Genomic DNA, 19,747 nt, shown 5'->3' with positions numbered 1-19,747 from the left:
GCATGGAGTGCCAGCAGGACAGTTGAGCCATTGTGAAATGCCATCTGCAGTGGATCAGACAAGTCCCATTGTCTCTTTTACTGTAGCTATCCGCAGCAGTTGCCAAACTTGACATCTGTGATGGCTGTACTGCTGAATTATGTAGTTTCTGAGCCCAGAAACTTAGAGAAGAACTGCATGGCTGTTTGGTTATGTGTATTGTAACACCAGGCACTTGCCTAATGCCTTTGTCTAGACAGGTCATTGACAAAGTCAGACTCTGTAGATGAAAATTATACTTCTATATTTGTTATATTATGAATCATTTGCAATACTGTTCAGTGTAGTGCACAGTTTCTTGGGTGATTATGATACTGAAGATAGTTATGTAATACATTTTGCATTCTTTGGTGTAGAAGTAGTATACTCTGGCATACCTATATTTTTAGTAATGTTGCATGAGTTCACGCTTTCTTATGAAAAAGTTTGTGGGATAGTGTTTTTCAACCAAAACATGAATAGTGAAAAATTCAAGTTTGACTTGTTAAACACTGAAATAAGAGAGCCCTTTGCAGTTTCCTTGGTCAAAATTTCTGCTTGGGAAATGTTTGAAGTACGGATATATACTTTGGATCAGATTAGCTCTTAAAATACTGTGCAGTGGCAGGTGGGCAGTGACTGGTGAGTATGTTTGTAAGCACGTGCCTCTTTATCTATATGGCAAATGCAGTATGATACTTTCTAGTATGCTGAGCTTCTGAACACACAGCAACTGTGCTTGGTGGCTTATTCTGCTTTTGTTCTGTAATAGCTGAGAAGCTTTTGGTGGTTGTTATATTACAGTAACTAAAACTGTGTGTTTGACAGCCATGAGGAACTCTATTCCAGCCGGCCGTACGGAGCTCTTGATTCTGGCTTCAATAGTGTCGACAGTGGAGACAAAAGATGGTCAGGGAATGAAGTAAGTGTTGCAGCTTTATATTTGTTGAGTGCGGTACTGTACAAAAAGAACTAATAAGTATAGATCTTGAAGTATATTCAATACATAACACGTATATGCTAGTGTGCAAGTTGCCTTGAGCCAAAATTATTTGTTGTTTTATTGGAGAAAAAAAAGCATAATTTTATAGGGGATGGACATAAAGTTGGAAGTAATAAGACAAATTTATAAAACAGTGCATGACAGATGAATTTACTGCAGCATAAAAGATGAGGAAAATGGTATTCCTCATTTTTAAAAAAGCTTGTAACTGTATCATATTACAATATTGAGTCAACTACATTCACTAAAATATGTATCATATTACAATATTGAGTCAACTACAATTACTCATGAGTAGTTGATTCACTAAAATTAATCGGAACGTGAAAATTAAGCTTCTAAAATGAGACAGAAATTTCACCTTCTTTCTTTGCAGTGTGTTTCAAATGTTAAAAATAAAATATTTGCCATTTAGAAGCAGGAAAATGGCATCTCTTAGCAAGGAGACCATCAATCATTCTTCCCGGGAAAAAGCTCCTTCTTCCTCTTGGGACAGCTAGAAAAGGCAGTAGCCAAGACCTAAAGCATTTCAGTGGGTTATACTCCGTACGCCTGCTTGCGCTCCTAGCTTGGTTTTTGAGAATGTTTCAGGAGTTTTCCATCCTAGGAAGTTTTCAGGCACTTGTATATACTGCAGGCAAAACTGTAGGCAAGCTGGTTTTTTTAGGAAAGCTTAAATAGATGGGTTTTTAAAAACAATACTCAATAGCCATATTTTGCTTTAACTTACGTGTTTTGTTGTTGCAAAACAGGACGGTTGAAGTAAAAACACAAATCAAGAGGTAGTAGCTTACAAGATGATGTTTCCAAAAAGCGTTTCTTGACTTCACTGTTTGTTTTCTAAAGCCAACAGATGAGTTCTCAGATCTCCCTTTACGTGTGGCAGAGATCACTAAAGAACAGAGACTGCGAAGAGAAAGTCAGTATCAAGAAAACCGAGGGAGCACAGTCTTAACTAATGGTGGAGGTAAATACTGATCTTTGGCTAAGAATATTTATTGTCATCATCACTAAAGTTCCAGAATATTTGTTATAAATAGTAGGTTGTCTAAAGAGGAAAAAGAGAATGATCTAGGTGTAATTTCACCAAACCACAGTTGTGTAAACAATATAAAAACACTGTTGTATTAAGGATGTTACAAAACAAAATCAAATAGCAAATGGAATAAGGATTAGCTGGGAAACACTGTCAGTCTCTGCATACATGCTATGTTAAAGTCTCCAAATGCTTCAAACAGTATTTTTGAATCCTGAAGTTCGGTGTTTTGCTGCTTGAGCTACTGGGGAAAATTTATAGCGGTAGTGAATTGTCGGTGCTCTTGCCAACTGCTGTCAGAAGGGGATGAGCAATTTTGTCAGAGAATTTTGTATTTCCAAGCAGCAAAAGCACCTCATTCAGCAGTTTTGGGTTTTAATCCAAATGTGGAAGCCATCTAGGAGGGACTGGTATTTCTGAGTGATGTTACCCTTTTGCACCTTCTCAATTTGTTGTCCTGCAGTCTTACAAGTAGCACCCTCATATTTATTCAAGAGGTGATAGCACTTCCCATGTTTCTTGTTCTCCACACTCCTTCTCAATTTTAACTTCCATTAATCTGCTGCTACCACTGGTTTGCAGTTCAGTCCTCTTCTTATTTAGATGTCGAATTTTAGCATTCTCCCAGATTTGATTTTTTTCAGTCATTCCCTCTTCTTCATTTTTTTGCACTACTGGTTATTAGATCTCATCCCCACACACTTTGATGAATTTTTCTTTTTTGTCAGCTGCTCCCTGTTTTCAATTTCCCCTAATGGCTTCAGTTCATATTCCCTCCCTGAGTATCACTCTTCACAGCTAGTTTTAATCTTCTGTGCCCAACTCCCACTTTTTCTTCCTTCCTTCCTCATCCCACTCTTCATCTTTTGCCATCTTCTTTTCTTGGTCTTACTCTTCTCTGTCACAATGTTTTGCTTTCTTTGCCAGCTTCTAGAAACACCTGAAACTTTCTGGTTGCCTCACACTCTTTTATGTATTAGCAGCCAAAAAGAATCAGTTCAGACAGTTAAATTCTGGCAAAGTTAGAAGAATTGAAGACGTGGTGTTATGGGAAGATGTGGGCAGCCTTAATAACAGGTAGCGCTGCCAGCTCCACCTCTAAGACTAACTTTATTTTGTTCTTTGGGATTTGTACACCAGGGATTTCAAAATGCCTCGCTAGTCTTTAAGATGGAGCACAGTCAGTTCATGAGTAGAAGTATCCGAGAGGGGCACAAGCCGTAGCGTGTGGCTGTCAGTGATGCAGGAGATCCTTTCCAATTTTGTGTTCCTAACACAGATAGGAAGGTCTTTTACCCTCTACTGTATTATTATGATGATTTAAGTTTAATAAGGAAGTCTAGAAAGAAGGGGGGCTTAGTTTGATTTGTTTTGTTGTGGGGTTTTTTTTCAGATTTGAAACTGAGTTGGAGATTTAATGAAGCCAAAGTATATAGGAATGCTGTTTTGGATGGTTGTAGTAGCAGAGGAGGTGGCTTTGGCAGTAACAGTTGCTAGATTGTGTGGTGAGGCAAAGAGAAGTCTGTTTTAGACAAGCAGGAAAGGGGCGGGGGAGTAGAAAAAGAATGTCTGCAAGGGAGTCTGGAGCAAGTTTGGGGAGAATTTGAAGAAAAAGAAAGCTCTAGTGCTCAGAAAGGGAGCTTATGCTTTCCCCTGCATCCCCAGCACAGTATTTTTCTCCAGGGTAGTTTGCTCAGTGTCATGACTCTCAGAATCCTGGGCACAATGTGTAAAAGCAGTGACAAGTGAAAAAATTGACCTACATAGTATAACCCACACAAGGTTATACAATGCTAGCCAAACTGTGCTGGTTCTTGCTCTCGTTTCAGTGCTTCCTAATTTCTTTTTTCATTCCTCTTTTCAAAATAAAACTGCAAATGCTTTTATATTCTTTTAGAAGGATTTTGTTGTTCTCTGTATGCTGTCCTTCATTATTTCCAAATACACTTTCTATATTTATTGCATTTGCATCCAGATAACTTGGAATTGCTGACCTGTGGTTTGTTGTTGTAGTAATAAAAAATCGCAGAAGTACCTATCATATCCATTCTAATTTTTTGACAGAGATTAAGTAGAACCAAGAGAAATTATTCAAAATGTACACAACTCATTGTACAGTCTTGCTGTTGTTAGATTTTGATAGATAGTTTTCGGTATTGAAAAACAAAAAATCACAGTATTACTTTACTTTTTCAGTCACTGCAAAAGTATCTGCGGCCAGCAATTTAAAGCTATGTGCTGGATACATGTTTCTCATTGCTTTTTCTAAACTGTTACTTTCATCATTATTTCAAAATCTGACATTTAACAAATGTTAGTGGCCAGGCAAAATTCAAGAGCTTTCAGGCTGAGCTTTCCCAGATGGAAGAAAAACAGCAGGGCCTTATTTTCTGACATTGCTTTTCTGTTGGGTTTTTCCTCTCCTGTTGATTATCTAATTATGGCTCTTTTCTTTGTGTATGTATGTCAAGTGGAACATGATCTCGATCAGATCGACTATATTGACAGCTGTGCCACAGAAGAGGAGGAGGAAGAGGTGAGGCAACCCAAGTGCATGGACGCAGACAGCCTCAGCTCACAATTCATGGCATATATTGACCAGCGGCGAATCTCTAATGAGGTGGTGCTTTTACTTAAATTAGATAAATTCATATGCCCCAGGAAAGCCTTTGTGATGGTACTAATGCTTCTTATCCTCAGAGATTTTTTTCTTTTCTTTTTTTTTTTTTTTTTTTAAAACCAAGGAAAAAGAAATAATTAAGCCTAATACAGGGGAAGAGCACAGTGTTTGCTTTTTGGAGGGTCAGAGCTGAAGTGTTAAGCTGCTCCCAGGTGCCCTTTGGGATATGTGGAATAAGTCTAAGGCAGCCACACTGTTTTCCTGTCATGTGGGTTCTTGCAAATTTGTGCTTTAGGCACAAATCTGTGAAGTAAATGTTTTTTCCAGAGGAGGTCTCTCTTCATGAAGATGATGCTTCCAACTGGTGATTGTTGATATCTAGAAAATTGTTAACCTCTACTTGGTTGTACTGAATATATACCAGCTTTCTCAATGGAAAGATGTTGATTATTATAAGTGTAAAAATTCACTACAAGAATTTTGGAACTTCATTAATTTGGCTGTTCATGTTGATTATAAGTTATTTGCCAGGAAACTCACTGCCTTGAGCATCCATTTTAAGTTTAGACTAACTTATATATTCAGACTTTTCAGAAAGTCTGCTATTTGCAGCAAGCAATTTCTTTCTCTCTTGCAATGGAGCAAGGCTTGAACCTCCAGGTACAGACTTGGTTATGTACATGGTCATCTTTCTGAACAAAGGCCATCATCTGTAGTTTAAGATAAACCTGATGCGACACTGTTCTTAGTCAGTAAATGTATACAATTAAATGAACAATAAGTGAAATTATTGCTAGACAGGTTAGAAACTTTTCCAGACAGCTTTTTACAAACATCTAGAAACAGACATGACTAGCTCTGGATATTGCCCTATTTTCTCCTCTCACACTAAAAGAGGAAGAAGAAGAAAAGAAAAAAAAAAAAAAGAGGGCAAAGTAGCCTCTATGTTCTTTTTTCCCAACAAGTCTAAACAGTATCTTTTTAATTTTTAGTCTGGAGTATCTTTCTGTTTGAGCTGGTATGTAACACTTGAACTGGAATGCGGCGTTTCAGAAATCTCAGTAACAGTAACTGCAATGTAATGCCTGAGAGCCAGGATCTGTGCACCCATTTCCCCACAACATAGGGATGAAGTTTGTTTCCACGTATTTTTTGACAGCCTCCACAATAATAGCTGCTTTAATTGATTGCTTACTGTATCCAAATGATGTCCTGGTGCAGACGAGGGCAATGGTTCCAGTAAAGCTACTGTCACTTTTCTTTAGCTCATGTAATTTCATTGCTTTCTAGCTACACCAGGATTAGTGTGCACTTTAATAAAATCCACTGGAGTTGCTTTGAAATTACGAAAGCGAAAACTGAAAATGCCTTTGCTCCAGTTGTAGTAGCCACTGCTGTGAACACACAGAGAAAACTCTTCCCAGTTAAGCCATTTGGGTGGTACACTTTTGGAAAGTGTCCTCAGAAATCGAACCTATAGAAACAAATTTTCAGCCACATAATGTTTCCTTCTGTGTTCTGTCAGTCTTAATTAATACCTGTGTACTCAGCTACACAGCTCAGTGGCTCATTGTGCGTACTACATGAATAACCTGTCTGAGAAAATCTTGTGGTTGACATGCTTAAATGGTACCTATTGTGTTGCGGTTCAAATGTGTCCTTTCAAAGGTTTTTTTGTGTTTTGAAGCAGAAAGATACTTGCTCTTTGAGGAAAGGAAAAAAGAGGAAACCAAACATGGATCTTTGATGTTCACGTAGGAGCCTCCTCCCTATTTTGTCCACTTTCTATTACTGTTTACTGTGTTTAAAATCAGTGATACAGACATCTGAGAGTTGCATTAATTTTACAAATCTTATAAATGCAGTATCAGATCACAAAAGCCAATGCCACCTGAAGCACAGACACAAAAGCAACACTCAGAAAAGGCAGCTATTGGCAATACAACCTAAGGGCTCATTCCTGTAGGTAGTGAAAAACATTGGTCAACATCAAAAAAGCTATTCATAGGAATCTGTCCACAGAAATTAAACTGCTTATAACTGGTATTATTTTCTCTAAAAAGACAATCCAAAATACTCTACCACTTAGGAAAGCTAACTGTATGCAATATAGCAACATACATAGAGGCATAAATGAAAATTGGCAAGTTAATCTCAGGAAAGTTTACATTTTCCTAGATTAATGGGTATCAGTAGAAATTTTAAAATAATGCCGAGGGCATTGTGTCTTTGTTTCCAGTGGGATAAACTCTTTCATAACTCAAATTGAGCCTAAGATGTTCTCATTCATGCTATGTTTTGCTTTCCTATTCCCTCTGTGACCTCTCTTGAGGGCATCATAAGAGAACATCACTGTTGTATCCAACAACAGTTGGTTTCTGAGAGTCCAGACTGCATTGCTGTACACTTGTACATATATTCTTCAGACCTTAACTCTACATTTCTTCTAAGTGACGTTAATTATTTCTTACCTACATTTACTTCTCTGCATGATTCTTAATAGTGGAGGTTTTTAAAGTCTTAAATGTATCAGTAGGTGTGTTTAATCTTGAAACTAAAATTTCTTTAAATTGCAGGAAAAAGTAGGCAAGCTTGCCTAGTGGGAAATGAACATCCCTGAGTTCTGTTTTGTGGTTCATTGAATTTATGAATACCAGCAGTTACAAACATTGCTCTAAAAAAAGATTCTTTGACATTAATGTGCAGTATTCTGAACAAGTTGCTAATAGTCTTCTGTGTTATTTTGCTTAGGGCTCACCAGGAAAGCCTGTCTCCGTCAGAGAATTTCAGAGAACAGAGGATACAAGACGATATTTACATCAAAACAGGTAAGAATGTGTGGTAACAGTAATTTTCTCCAAAGTTCCATGATGAATGCAGAGCGCTAATTTACTGAGTGTGTTTAGAAAATGACACTGTTTTCTGTTGCCTCACCCGAGATGTGTGTGGCACTTACAAGTTATTGCTCCAGATTAGGAATTTGTATTCTAATAATGGCAGTGACCAAAAGGTTTGGCTGTTCTAGGGCAGGTCTCAGCTTTAAATTGGTTAAAGCATATACTTTTAAACTTATTTAATACCTACTTTTCATGATTTAATTTGTGCTTTGATTAAATAGTTGATTTAAGACGGATTATTCAGAGGACAGAAGGGATAAAGTTACTGCAGGTTTAGGGGAAGCAGAGAGTTGCTGTGGAGTGTCTGATGTGCTATGAGGTTATGTTCTTGGTGGACTCTTGGTACCTGTAGTACTGTAGGGGGTTAGTTTAATATAAAACGTGCTTTTCTGTGCCGTAATCATTAGCTTACATCAGGGAAAGAAGAGTTAGAATGGGAGTCAATGCTGAAAACAGGTCACTTAGTTTAATGACGTAGACTTTTTGAATTATGTCCGTACTCTTTAATGATTACTTGGCTTGTTGGAGGGAATGCTTATCTGTATAATATGGGTCAGAGTTAGACAGGATATAAATCAGGTGGTTGGGTTTGAGAAGAGGGTTTTGGGTGTCTAGTTAAAAGAACAGAAGATAAGCAAATGTATAGCTTCTTGCTAATGGAACTAGAATTAAAATTGATAGCACCTTTAATATGCCTTTGAAGTATTTCAGTATTCTGTGGAGTGAAAGTGAATGTGCAAGGACTCAGCAGAAAACCATTTGTACTAGGAATGTTAAAAAAAACCACAACAGACAACTGCTAGCCATAAGTATGTCATTACTTACACTGTCAGTAGAAATTAATTTATAGTGGCGTCTTAAAATGGTATTGAAAGAGAAAATGAAATCAAGAATAGTGTGTAAATTTTTCCCAGAGTTATGACAACACTTTAGTAGGCATTTCAAAATGTGCAGTAGATGTGCAGATAGAGTAGCTATACCAATAAAAAGAAGGGTAACTCCCTCAGCATATACTGGCATTCATTAATCCTGTAGTGTCTGCAGGTAAGGCATAAGATCATTAAGCAGTCTCATGTGTTCTCCCCAAACAAAGTGGTTGCTCTTTGTTTGAAAGACTGATTATTTTTTGTTGTTGTTTATTTATTTATTTTTCTAGTTAAACATTTGTGGTCAACATGGAAATAATTAGACTTTACAAACACTGGATTCCATGACATATCTGAAGGAAATAAGAGAAGGCTTGTTAGCTGGGAGGGAGCTGCTGTTTACATAGGCAGATTTTAATGATAAAGGAAATTGTAGTTCACTAGGGTATCCAGTGTTTTCAGAATTCAACTTCAGGATGGCAGCAGATCTTCATGCAGAATTAGTTAATCAAAGATCTAAATAAATCGTAACTTACTTATATTATGCTGAATCAAAGTGAAATTCGTAATGAGGCACTAAGACCAGGTCATATTGTTGTTGTCTTCAAAATTGTGTAAAATCAGCCAGATGACAATGAGTAACTTTTTATATTTTAAGCTTGTATTAGTCAAATATTTCATTTGTGGCGGCCACAAGCTGTAATCTGCTTCCACAGTAATTCTGTGCAAATGCCTTGGCAGGCAGCCTCTTTTTTTTTTTTTTTTTTCCTTTCTTCTTCACCATGCTGGAGCCATTAAAACTCTTTAACAGTTGGATGTAGAGCAGACTTCATCTCAAGAGTACTTACATTAGTTGATTCAATTCTGTAAATACAGTTTGTGCCTATGGCCAGACTGTGGTGCTTTTCTGATGCAGCAAAGCTGTGTGCGCTCTGGTCTGAATATGCTTCTTGGCACCGAGTTGAACCCAGTCGTGTCCACTCAAAACAGCTCAGTAATGCATTTGTCATGTGCATCAGTGCTAATTTAAGTAACAGAGGAGACCTGTAGCATATGGATCTTCTACATCTCTTAAGCTTCTCTGTGCAGAATAGGTAATAAATCTATACGCAGGCAGCATGAGTGACAGTCTTTGGAAATGAACTGGTGTCTCTCCATTCCTTAGCTGTCCCTGGAGAGAAGGTTGCAGACTGTAGGCTGTCAAGAGTAAGCTACTTGATTTCCATCTACTTTCTTTGGAGGAAGCAACATGGCAGGGAACATGCTGTAGACTGTGGACCTTGGGAATTGTTTCAGTGCTAGCAGCTGCCTTCTAGCAAAGAATCAACTGCAAATTTTCTCTTTTATTCTTGGTATGACATAGAAGAGATCAGTTATTGTTTACCTTGTGACTTTGATGGCTTGTATCACTGACAGAAAGTCACCTCTTGATTGGTGAAGTGAGCAGATTAGCATCCTCTGATGTTTTCAGAACCAGTGTTTAAAATTAATTCTGCTCTTTCCAGAGCTGAATAAGGGTCACAATAACCAAAACATAGTCTTGAGAGAGTTATATTTATTTGGTTATGAACCGTAGTATTTGTGATCTGACTTGGTATCGCAGCATGATTTCTTTAGTCCTCCTAAGTTTCACCTTTGTTATCTGAAGCTAATTGTCTAGGCAATTACTCTCACTAAAACAGTTGTAACATAGAGAATAATTCATCTGACAGTAGATGCCATGCATCAGTGGCCAATCCCCCTTCCACCTGGTGTTTACCCACAGGGATACTGATGAATTACGAAGACCTGAAACTCTAAATTTGATGCAGGACAGAGAGCATCACCAAGTACTAAGGAGTTATGTGGACAGGACAGAGAGGTAGGGAAAAGAAACATATCGTTTCTACTGATGAATTTTATTTCATTTTTCCCCCCTAAATGACCCTCATTTAGAGGATGTGGTTACTATGGTTATCTGAAAAGTTCATGGGTTCGTTACTTAACCAGCTTTTAGAGAATGGGTATAAAGTACTGTTTATCTCAATGTAATAGGCCAAACCTACAATCCCATTGATACATCTTGAGCTGCAGAAAAATGTTATTGCAATTCAGGAGGAGAGATAGAAATGACAGCACGAAATCTGCCATGCACAATGAGTTAAATCATTACTGCAGCAGCTGGTTTAACAGCTTAGCTTGGTAAACAGTTGCTTTTTAGATTTGATGAAATGTTTGTGTGTTGCTGACAAATCATGTATGAAAAATTGTATTTAAGATAGAAAGTATATTTACTCTCTTTTCTTCCATTCATCAGACCCCCGGCTGATTCGCCTTACTTTCTCTCGTTGTCAAGTCACCACAGCCAGGTAACTCTACTATTTTATTCTTATCATAGAATCATTTAAGTTGGAAAAGACCTTTAAGATCATCGAGTCCAACTGTAAACCTAACGCTGCCAAGTTACCACTAAACCATGTCCCTCAGCACGATGGCTACATGTCTTTTAAATACTTCCAGGAATAAATACTCAACCACTTTCCTGGGCAGCCTGTTCCAATGTTTGACAACCCTTTCAGTGAAGAAATTTTTCCTAATACCCATCCTAAACCTCCTCTGGTGCAACTTCAGGCCATTTCCCCATGCCCTGTTGCTTGTTACTTGGGAGATTAGACCAGCCTCCATCTCGCTACAACCTCCTTCCAGCTAGTTGTAGAGCCTGATAAGGTCTCCTCCCCTCAGCCTCCTTTTCTTCAGGCTGAACAACCACAGTTCCCTCAGCTGCTCCTGGTTGGGGTTGTTCTCTGGACCCTTCACCAGCTTCTCTGCTCTTGTCCAAAGGGACACGCTCCAGCACCCCAATGTTTTTCCTGTAGCAAGGGGCCCAAAACTGAACACGGTATTCAAGGTGATGCAAAACCAAGCTTATGTAAGCCATAAGGCATGGACTGTTCCTCTGTAACCCAGCTGTTGTACCCTGTGTAACTCTGTCCTTACAGCCTGATGCAGCTGTGCTGTTTTGTTCCAGGTGACTAACACAGACCCCGAGCAGCACCGCAGGCACATAGAGCGTACGCGCCGGGAGGCCCAGCTGGCAGCGCTTCAGTACGAGGAGGAGAGGATGAGAACTAAGCAGATCCAGAGAGAAGCTGTCCTTGACTTCGTTAAGGTGCCTACTTGACACTTTACCTTTTCTAAATCCCTTTTTTGAAAATTAATTGCCAAGGTCATTAATACTTACACATTTCGCTCTTAGGCATGCACGGCACTTTATAAAGAAAATGAAAAATAGGATTTAATTCCATTCAGTTTTGGTGCTGCAGCTTAATAGAGAAAACTAGAACTGGGGAGGAAGACAGAAGAGATTTACCCAAAATGTGGTTGTTGTAAAGAATTCTGTTTTTATATAGTCTGCCTCATTTTTTCAATTTTTCATTTGCATAGATGTGACAGGATTGGTGTAAGGAGGAAGGGGACTTTATTTTAGAAGGCATAGAGGCAATTTAATTTTTAAGGTGAATTTAGCAGAGAAGCAAAGCAGTCATACACACAAGAAGATAACGTTGCCTGATTTATTTTGGCATTTTACAATGCATAAATAAGTTACCTCCAGGTAAATAAAGCATTGGTGCAAATTTCTGGTACATCAGATACTCTGTGTGCACCGTGTCTTCACTTTCTTTTTCCCTGCAGTCAATATGAGGTATTCTGCTGCTTAATGCACAAACTTGTTTGTGTTCTACTTGTCTTAAATTTATTTTACTGTTTGCTGCTCTAGTGACCTACCCAAATCTCACCATCACAAATTTAATAAATGTTACAGTTAATACCATGGGCTTAGGGTGGTCTGCAGAGAGGAAAAGAATGTTACATTGCATTTATGTAATGCATGAAGTTAATTCAGAGAAGGGTTTTTAGCTGCCTGAAACTCGGCTTTTCATTAGCACCAACTAATCTCAGGCCCCTGGCAATGTTTTCTAGAAAAGCTGCTTTTATTAAAGATTCAGCTCAGTCTTTCAGTTAGAGACTTTAGATATTCAGGATGCATTTTGTCCATTGATAAGCCTTTGGGGTTTTTTGATTTTGGTTGGGTTTTTTTTCTTCTGTTGCCTTTGTTATTCATGAGCACTTTATTCTCAGCAATTAAATTCCTCCCCTGGGTTATATTTTGGGTTTATTATGCATCTTTAATAGGCAAAAACAATTTGGGTTTTTTGGTTTTGTATGGAATAAAGGCTGGTTTTTTAGTAATAATATCAGCGAAGTTTCAGCTCAGTGGAAACTTGAAATTTCCCCAATGTGTGTTTTATCTAACAACTAAGATTTCTTGTGTTTTAAAACACTTCTAAATTATGCTGGTTTGTTCTGAGCTTTTGATTCTCTGTCGCATTCTTTTAAATTGGTCTTTAATTTTTCCTTTTTCTCTATAGCAAAAAGCATCCTTAAGTCCTCAGAAGCAAAGTCCTCTGGATAGTGAGGTAAGAATCCAATAAGAGTATTACTCGGGATGTCAGCACCTGAATTCTTAATTCCATCAGAGATATTTTCCTGATTGTGGAGAGCTTTTCAGGACTGGGTTATAGCATAGTTTTTTCACACTTACTATTAAGCCTTAGTTGGTTAGGTTTTTTTGCTCATGGAACCATTCCTTCTGTTCATGCAGATTGCCTGTCTAGGTGTGCTGCTTTATTAGTTCTTGTATGGTTTTTATGTTCTGTAGAGAAAATACATTTCATATGCTATTTTAAGATGCTCCTTTTGAGCAGTGAGTTTACTTTCTAACAGGAGTATTCAGACAACTTACTGCATTGACGTCATCCTTCACTGATCTGTTTTCTCCCAGTTTACAATTGTTAGATCACCAGTTATCACAGAAAGATTAAGCATTAGAATTTTGAGGGCTATCAGAAGAAGAAATAAATAAATTTTTTGAAAGTTTTATTCTAGTCTAGTTTTATAATCAAAACCAGTAAGTTAATAGGGAACACAAATCATACAAGGCTCAGACTTCTGGAATATACAGAGCTGAGCTGGTGACATCTGTTCACTCTGCATCAGATTTCTGCATAGTAATAGCTCTTCCACTGCTTGATGTCCCCACTTTCCTCCAGGGGAAGATAATTCACTTGGCAGTGTTAATCAGATCAAAACTTTTAATAATATAATGAATATAAATAGTTCTTTAGCAGTATTTTCCAACAAACTCTTTTTTGTTAGAAAATTACCGAAACATGGGGTAATTGAAATAGTTTTTTGCTCCTTTTCCTTCTTAATGTTCTTCTGTTCTTAATTTATTCTTTTAAAGGCTCCTTTGTTCTACCACAGTAAGAACTGTGAATACATAGTTGTCTTTATTTGCTTGAGACTACACAGAAACCAGAATAATTGATTCCTTAAGTAATACGAATGCACTGTAATTCATGCATCATGTGACTGTATATTCCTACAGAGTTACATATATTTTCTGGCTTTTTAAAAAAAGCCTCACAATGCTATAAACAAGCAGTATGTGTTCCAAAATGTCTGTCTGTTCACATACCGTGTGTTTCTGACATTCTGTGTGTTTCTGACATTACTCCATCTCTCCCACCTCCCAGTGTCCCTTTCCATCCAGAAGGTCTCAGCATACTGATGATAGTGCCTTGTTAGTGGTAAGATCATGCACGCAATGGCCTTTTTACGTGGCAGATTCTAGAGCCTAGAAATAACAACGTGTTACAATTATCTCAGATTAGACCAACTATTTTAGAGCTAATCTAAATAGCATAAAACATGACCGTCTTCTTTGAAAAGTAGCTTAGCTGTGAACTTTAATATTATGAATATGTTGATACTAGTATTGTCAGCCATTTGTTAATAATAGAGTGGGTTTTTTCCACAAAATAATTAATGCTTATCTTTTGCTGAGAGCAGAAGAAAATTACTGATAGTAGAGAACAGCTTCTAAAAATAAAACTTCACCTATAGGTGTTCAGGTTTGATTTCTTCTCCATTTAGCTTGCTTCCTAATTCATGTGCTCTTCAGTGTCAAGTAAGCAGTTTTAATGCTTCGAGTATAGCCTTCTACTTAAGTTGTCTGCATCCTGCACATGGTGGCTAGAAATACATAGCATCTTGGTAACCATATCATATCACAGGGAAAAACTGCTCTCCATAAAATTCTACAAATCATGAAATGTTCCTCATACCTTTTTATTAGTTATTGATGAAAATGTCTTAAAAATAATCCATTTTGAACACTTACAAAAAATAAAAACATTTATGTACTTAATTCATGTTTTATGCTATTTCTTCCTTTATGGCATCTTAGCGATGTAGCATAATTAAAGACTATAATTAATGCCATAATCCATGTCTATGAAAGAAAAATACATCTGATTTGCTTGTTGTTGCATGACTGCATGCCTGCCTGGGATTTGTTTTCTTAATTCATGTGCCTCCATTATCTGCCTAAATTTTCTTTAGGCAGTGCTCTTGGTTAGAATATCTTGCTCCAGAATGTGTTCATCAAGATATTTACTGTCTCTTTATTCCTGCTTTCACATGACTAGCACTTTGTGGGAGAGAAAGCAAGTTTGTAATAATAGAAAGAGATCTAGTGATCATGCATGTGCCTGTTCAGAGAAATCACAATCAATTAGCGAATTAAAATGTGCTTTCATACTTTAATAACAAGAAACACTGGTTTGGTTTAAGTGTTGATACCCTGTTGTCAGTGAATTCATCTTTGGAATGTATTGTAAAGATACCTTCAAGGACCCCGTGTGATCCCATGACTTTTGTTTGTTTCCTTCGTGTCTTTAACCAAGTTACATCCCTACTCTTCACAAAAAAGCAGACAGGCTGGTAGGGAGAGATTAAACTAGATTTGAAAGCAATCATTTCTGTGATCTTTTTTCTTTTGATTCTTTGTTCTTTCAGCAGCACTGAACTATAATAATATATGAAATAGTGGGTTTTCTGACCTGCTGAAGGATGATCTGCAGCTCTGTTTTGTAGTGGAAATACACACTGTGTCAAATGATGACATATGCCAGGGCAGCTGTTTCTGGCAATTATTGTAACTGGAACATTAAGCCCATGCCAGCTTATGAATTTGTAGCATTTTTGTTTCTACAAATGTATTTTTTATGGTAAAAACTTGTTCAACAACAAGGAAATGTTCATTAGTTTGCCTTTAAAAAAAAAAAAAAGTTGTCATAAGAGTTGAAATTGCTTTTACCTTTTTATATTCTATTGCATTTCATTTGACATTTTTCCTGTCCTTATGGATTTGAAGTTTAACTGCTTCTAATGTCTGAGAATGGTTTTTGTGTGGGTTTTTTTTTTTCCTCCACCAAAATATAGAGACATTTCATATCAAAATTCTATTCACTAATGGCAGTTTCCAGTACGTATTTTCCATTTACATAGTTTCCTCTCTGCCTTTTTTTTTTCTCTGCATAAACACTGCATGCAGTAGTGTAAACTTTTCCTTACAAAACTTTTGGACATTGAAACTTGCAGAAGGGCTAGTTTAAAATAAAATAAAATGTTCTGCTACGTTTTCCACTGATTGTTCTAGCTTTATGGTTTGGGAATAACACTTTGTGGCAAAAGAGGAGAATATTACCTAGAGGCAGAATAAAAGATCTTTTGTTCAACATTTCCCTCGTTACATCAGAGCTCTAAACTGAGCAGTTGCTTTTCTTTTACTCCAAACAATGTTTTCAACTCAGATGTAAGGAAAAGATTGCAAAAGTAATAAGTCTAATATGTGGTTAGAAAGCTATTGAGCTTTCTTTTATTTTACTACGTCCCTTTTCTGGTATTGTTGACTGCTCTATCAAAAATTTTCTGAAAACCAGAATTTAAGTTGTTAATCTGCTTTGTGAATCTTACATCATGTTTCTTTTGGTGTTCTCCTTGTTGTCTTTTATCACTAATTAAAATGTGTTCACATTGAACAGCTTATTCTGACCATTTCCTTCTGTTTGTAAGCAATTTCAGGACAGTCTGTTTGAACTCACAAAATCGCTACCCAAACATTCTATGAATGTTAATAGTTCAGTTTAGTTGTGTGGTTTTTTTGTGTGCTTGTGATCAGAAGTGAAGTGGAGTTTGTAGCGCTTCATTGCACACTGATGGGTTTCTTCATGTTGACTTGAAATAGCCAGACTAACTAAAATGTTGCTGAAGAAATGTAGTCACTGGCCTCTCTGAAAAAATGGGCTGTATACCTCAAAGTTTTACATTAGTCATATCCTGCTTGCTGTTCTCACAAGGGTAGTCCCATTCCTTACATTTGAGATTACTTGTTGAGATAGTATGATTTCAGCCTTGTTTGCTTATGAATCTCATTTTTCCCCAAATATCTTCTTGTTTTCTCCCAAACTGTCCCTTATAAAGTGAGTACTATGGAAGGAAAAAAAAACAAACCAACCAGAAGAACCTCTCAAACTGCTGCTCAGTTTCTCTGTTAAGAAGCCTGTGAAACAGTTGATAAGCATCAGGCAGCTGGTGTGACCTCTTCCTTTTGTAACCTTTGTGTCATTGCTGCCTTGTGCTCCCCGCACTGCGCTTTGTTTTCTTGCTGTGGTCTCAAACGTGGCCTGGCCGTCGTGTTGCTGTTAGCGTGTGGGATTTTAAGCTAAGGCTTTTAGGCAACGCTGTGTTGCACGAAATGGTGGTATGAGTAAAGTAAGCAGGACTTGAGTTATGCTAACTTGTGCCCTGGAGTTTTCTCTCAGACCGTTGGCATCCATTTGCGTATTCAAATGTTTAATAATCATATTCCCTTAAAATATCCTTATTTGGTTGGTGCAGAGTTCTGGTTGGGCTCTGCTTTGGCAGTCCCACTATCTACAGTTGTTTCTGGCGCAGGGAGATTTCTCTGACTTCAGTGCTAGACCTAGAGGCCACGTGCGGCATGTGCAGTGGAGTGTTTTAAGTCTGAATTGCAGCATCCTGGTCCCTTCTGCGTTGTGGCTGCCTGCTCTCACAGTTGTTCTCTGCCTCACTTCTTCCTTTCTTTCCTCCCTTTCTTCCCTCGCTGTGACAGAATGGCTTTGAGCCTCTCTTTGTGTTTGAGATTGACAATAACACCAATACCATTAAACGAAGGCCAGGGACTCGCAAACAGGTGAAGAGCATGCCGTGTGTTGCTGTTGTGATTGTCCTTCCCCGTGCTGTGCCGTGTTCCCCCTCCCTTCGCCCACTGCTGGGTACGTGGATCGTGATGACTTCTTGTTAGTCTGCGTCAAGGTTCTCTTGCTCTTTTAATACAGGAATAAACAGTTAATGTTACAGACCACCTACTTCTGTTTTGTTTTACTGTTCTCGTACACTAGCTAATGTTTTGCCTAAGACAAGTGATACTTTGAAATTTTTTAAATAAAAAAAAGAAATCCACAGTTTTTGCTCTGCATTGCTGTGGAGAAAGAGGCTGTTTTGTGGATCAGCTGTTAAGTCTGTGCAGGGCCCGAAGATGTTTGTGTTCTAAGGCTTGCCCTGAGTATAACCTCTCCTTCTCGTCCTTCCTGGCCATGCTGTGCTGAAGTGGCAGAATAGTTGTGAATTGTTTAAAATGCAAACAATCTCAAGTGTGTTGCTCACATCTGTAGAGTTTCTAGGTGTCATTTGGTGTTCTTTTCCTGTGCTGAACTGCCGCTTTGCTATTTGAATGCTGCTTAAGAAAGTATGGTTTCATTCTTGAGCCATTCAGCCCGTGAGCATTAACATTTTGGTTGTGCTTTCAATAAGACAGAATTTGGCCTTCTAGATCCACCTGTCAGTTGGAGCTCCCGGTCTGGAAACATGAAATTGCTGTTTATTTTGTTGGGTTTGCTAATGGTTATAATTGAAATTTGGCAGCATTTTTGTCTGTGATAACACTGTAAATCTTCACACTGATGTCTTCTCCAAGAGCTAGATTCCACCCACGGAACTTTAATTTACTTTGTATATAATTCACAAGGATCAGCATTGAGTATTTGTGGCAGACACAAAGCGTATGTTCTTCAGCTCGTTAGATGTGGGTTTCTGCGATTTTCCAAAGTTGATAGGAAAATAAATTGCTAAAACATTAAAAAGAAAGCTATTTATTTTTAATAGTGGTTCACAATGAGCTGTTGTAGGGTAAGATTTTCTTTTGGCTGATGTCATAGGTGTTACTGAAGAAGTTTTTACCTCTCATATTGTTCTTGGTTTTGTGTTTGATGTCACTGTGTTGTGTGTAAAAGAAACATCGCACCTCTCAAGCTTATTAACCAGTAAGTTCAGGAGTGCAGGAAGGCTTTACCTGTGGCTCAGCAAGCGTGTATCTGTTGCCTGTTGAATGTTTCTGAGAATGTGATTGTGATTACCTCTTCCTTTTTGTCTGCTCCGTTCCCTCTTTGTGTGTGACTCGTCAGCCCTTTGCTAACCCTGCTGCTGCCTTTTCTTTCTCTCTGCATTCAGTCATTCTCAGGGCTGAGTCAAGAAAGCTGTGCCACTGCCCTGCCTAATGCCTCTGCCTTCACTCCTGTCAAGGTATCTCTTGCTATTATCATTCACCACTAAAGCCAACAAAAAATCTCTTGGATCCACACATCTGTTTTAACAGGTGTTAGTCTGTCAGCTGCTAATCAAAAGTTCAGGTAGGGTATGAATCCTATTTACCTGATTAAACTGTAGTAGATATTACCTCATCTTAGCTTTAGGCTGTATCTCCAGGAGGCCTAAGCTATCAAAACGTGGCAACCAGTCTCTGCTCCCAGGGGTTCTTGGTTTTCTTTGATGTTACTTTTTATGATTTTCTCTTGACCAAGCTGAGTTCATCGAAAGTACTTTTGTTGTATTCTTTACCAGCTTACTTTCACAACTGAATACAGATATCCTATATTTCTTTTTCTTCTGTGGATACTGCTATACCAAATCATCACCAGAAATCATTAGTCTGTGTAAGCTCTGTAATAAAACCGTACCGGGAGAGTGATGTTCAGTAAATAGCAGTTTTGCATTAGCAAAAGTGTCAGAGAGGTTTGTCCTTATTGGTGCTGCTGTATTATCAGTTCTGCATTTAATTTAATTATCTGGTTTTCTGTATCCCCTTTGCAAATACTTTGGAATTTTTGATTGAAAGGAAGAGTAAACAAAGATCTATCATTGCACAGTCAGTGCTGTTTCGTCATTCTTTTTCCTCAGGAAAATAAAAGCAATTGTGTCTTTTGTACAAAAGAAAAAACTGTCACTTTCTGCAGAGATGAGACTTGGGGAACAACATACTCTGTTTTATCACATTTCTGGTTTGTTTTTTTTTTCTCTGAAACACCTTTAGATGGGTGGAGACTATTTTAAAACACAGCAAAA

At 37.9% G+C, this 19,747-nt stretch overlaps 1 protein-coding gene across 15 annotated transcripts in view; it reads left to right on the top strand.

Moving 5' to 3' along the window:
- The window catches only part of LRCH3 (leucine-rich repeats and calponin homology (CH) domain containing 3), a 69,150-nt gene that overhangs the window by 35,439 nt on the left and 13,964 nt on the right, over positions 1 to 19,747 (top strand). For 3 of the 15 annotated variants that reach the window (XM_014945957.1, XM_014945962.1, XM_014945955.1), the window contains exons 7-17: positions 847 to 940; positions 1,868 to 1,988; positions 4,529 to 4,677; positions 7,429 to 7,505; positions 10,206 to 10,301; positions 10,737 to 10,788; positions 11,448 to 11,588; positions 12,850 to 12,897; positions 14,017 to 14,070; positions 17,460 to 17,540; positions 18,857 to 18,928. In XM_014945957.1, coding sequence (XP_014801443.1) covers positions 847 to 940; positions 1,868 to 1,988; positions 4,529 to 4,677; positions 7,429 to 7,505; positions 10,206 to 10,301; positions 10,737 to 10,788; positions 11,448 to 11,588; positions 12,850 to 12,897; positions 14,017 to 14,070; positions 17,460 to 17,540; positions 18,857 to 18,928 — 985 coding nt within the window. The remainder of the gene's footprint in view (positions 1 to 846; positions 941 to 1,867; positions 1,989 to 4,528; positions 4,678 to 7,428; positions 7,506 to 10,205; positions 10,302 to 10,736; positions 10,789 to 11,447; positions 11,589 to 12,849; positions 12,898 to 14,016; positions 14,071 to 17,459; positions 17,541 to 18,856; positions 18,929 to 19,747) is intronic. The other 12 variants (XM_014945969.1, XM_014945958.1, XM_014945968.1 and 9 more) reach the window with 9 other exon arrangements.

The sequence above is a fragment of the Calidris pugnax genome, unplaced genomic scaffold (assembly GCF_001431845.1).
Source record: "Calidris pugnax isolate Ruff unplaced genomic scaffold, ASM143184v1 scaffold111, whole genome shotgun sequence".
Classification (NCBI taxonomy): Eukaryota; Metazoa; Chordata; class Aves; order Charadriiformes; family Scolopacidae; genus Calidris; species Calidris pugnax.
The sequence above is the reverse complement of the archived record's forward strand: the minus strand, read 5'-3'. Positions and strand labels throughout refer to the sequence as shown.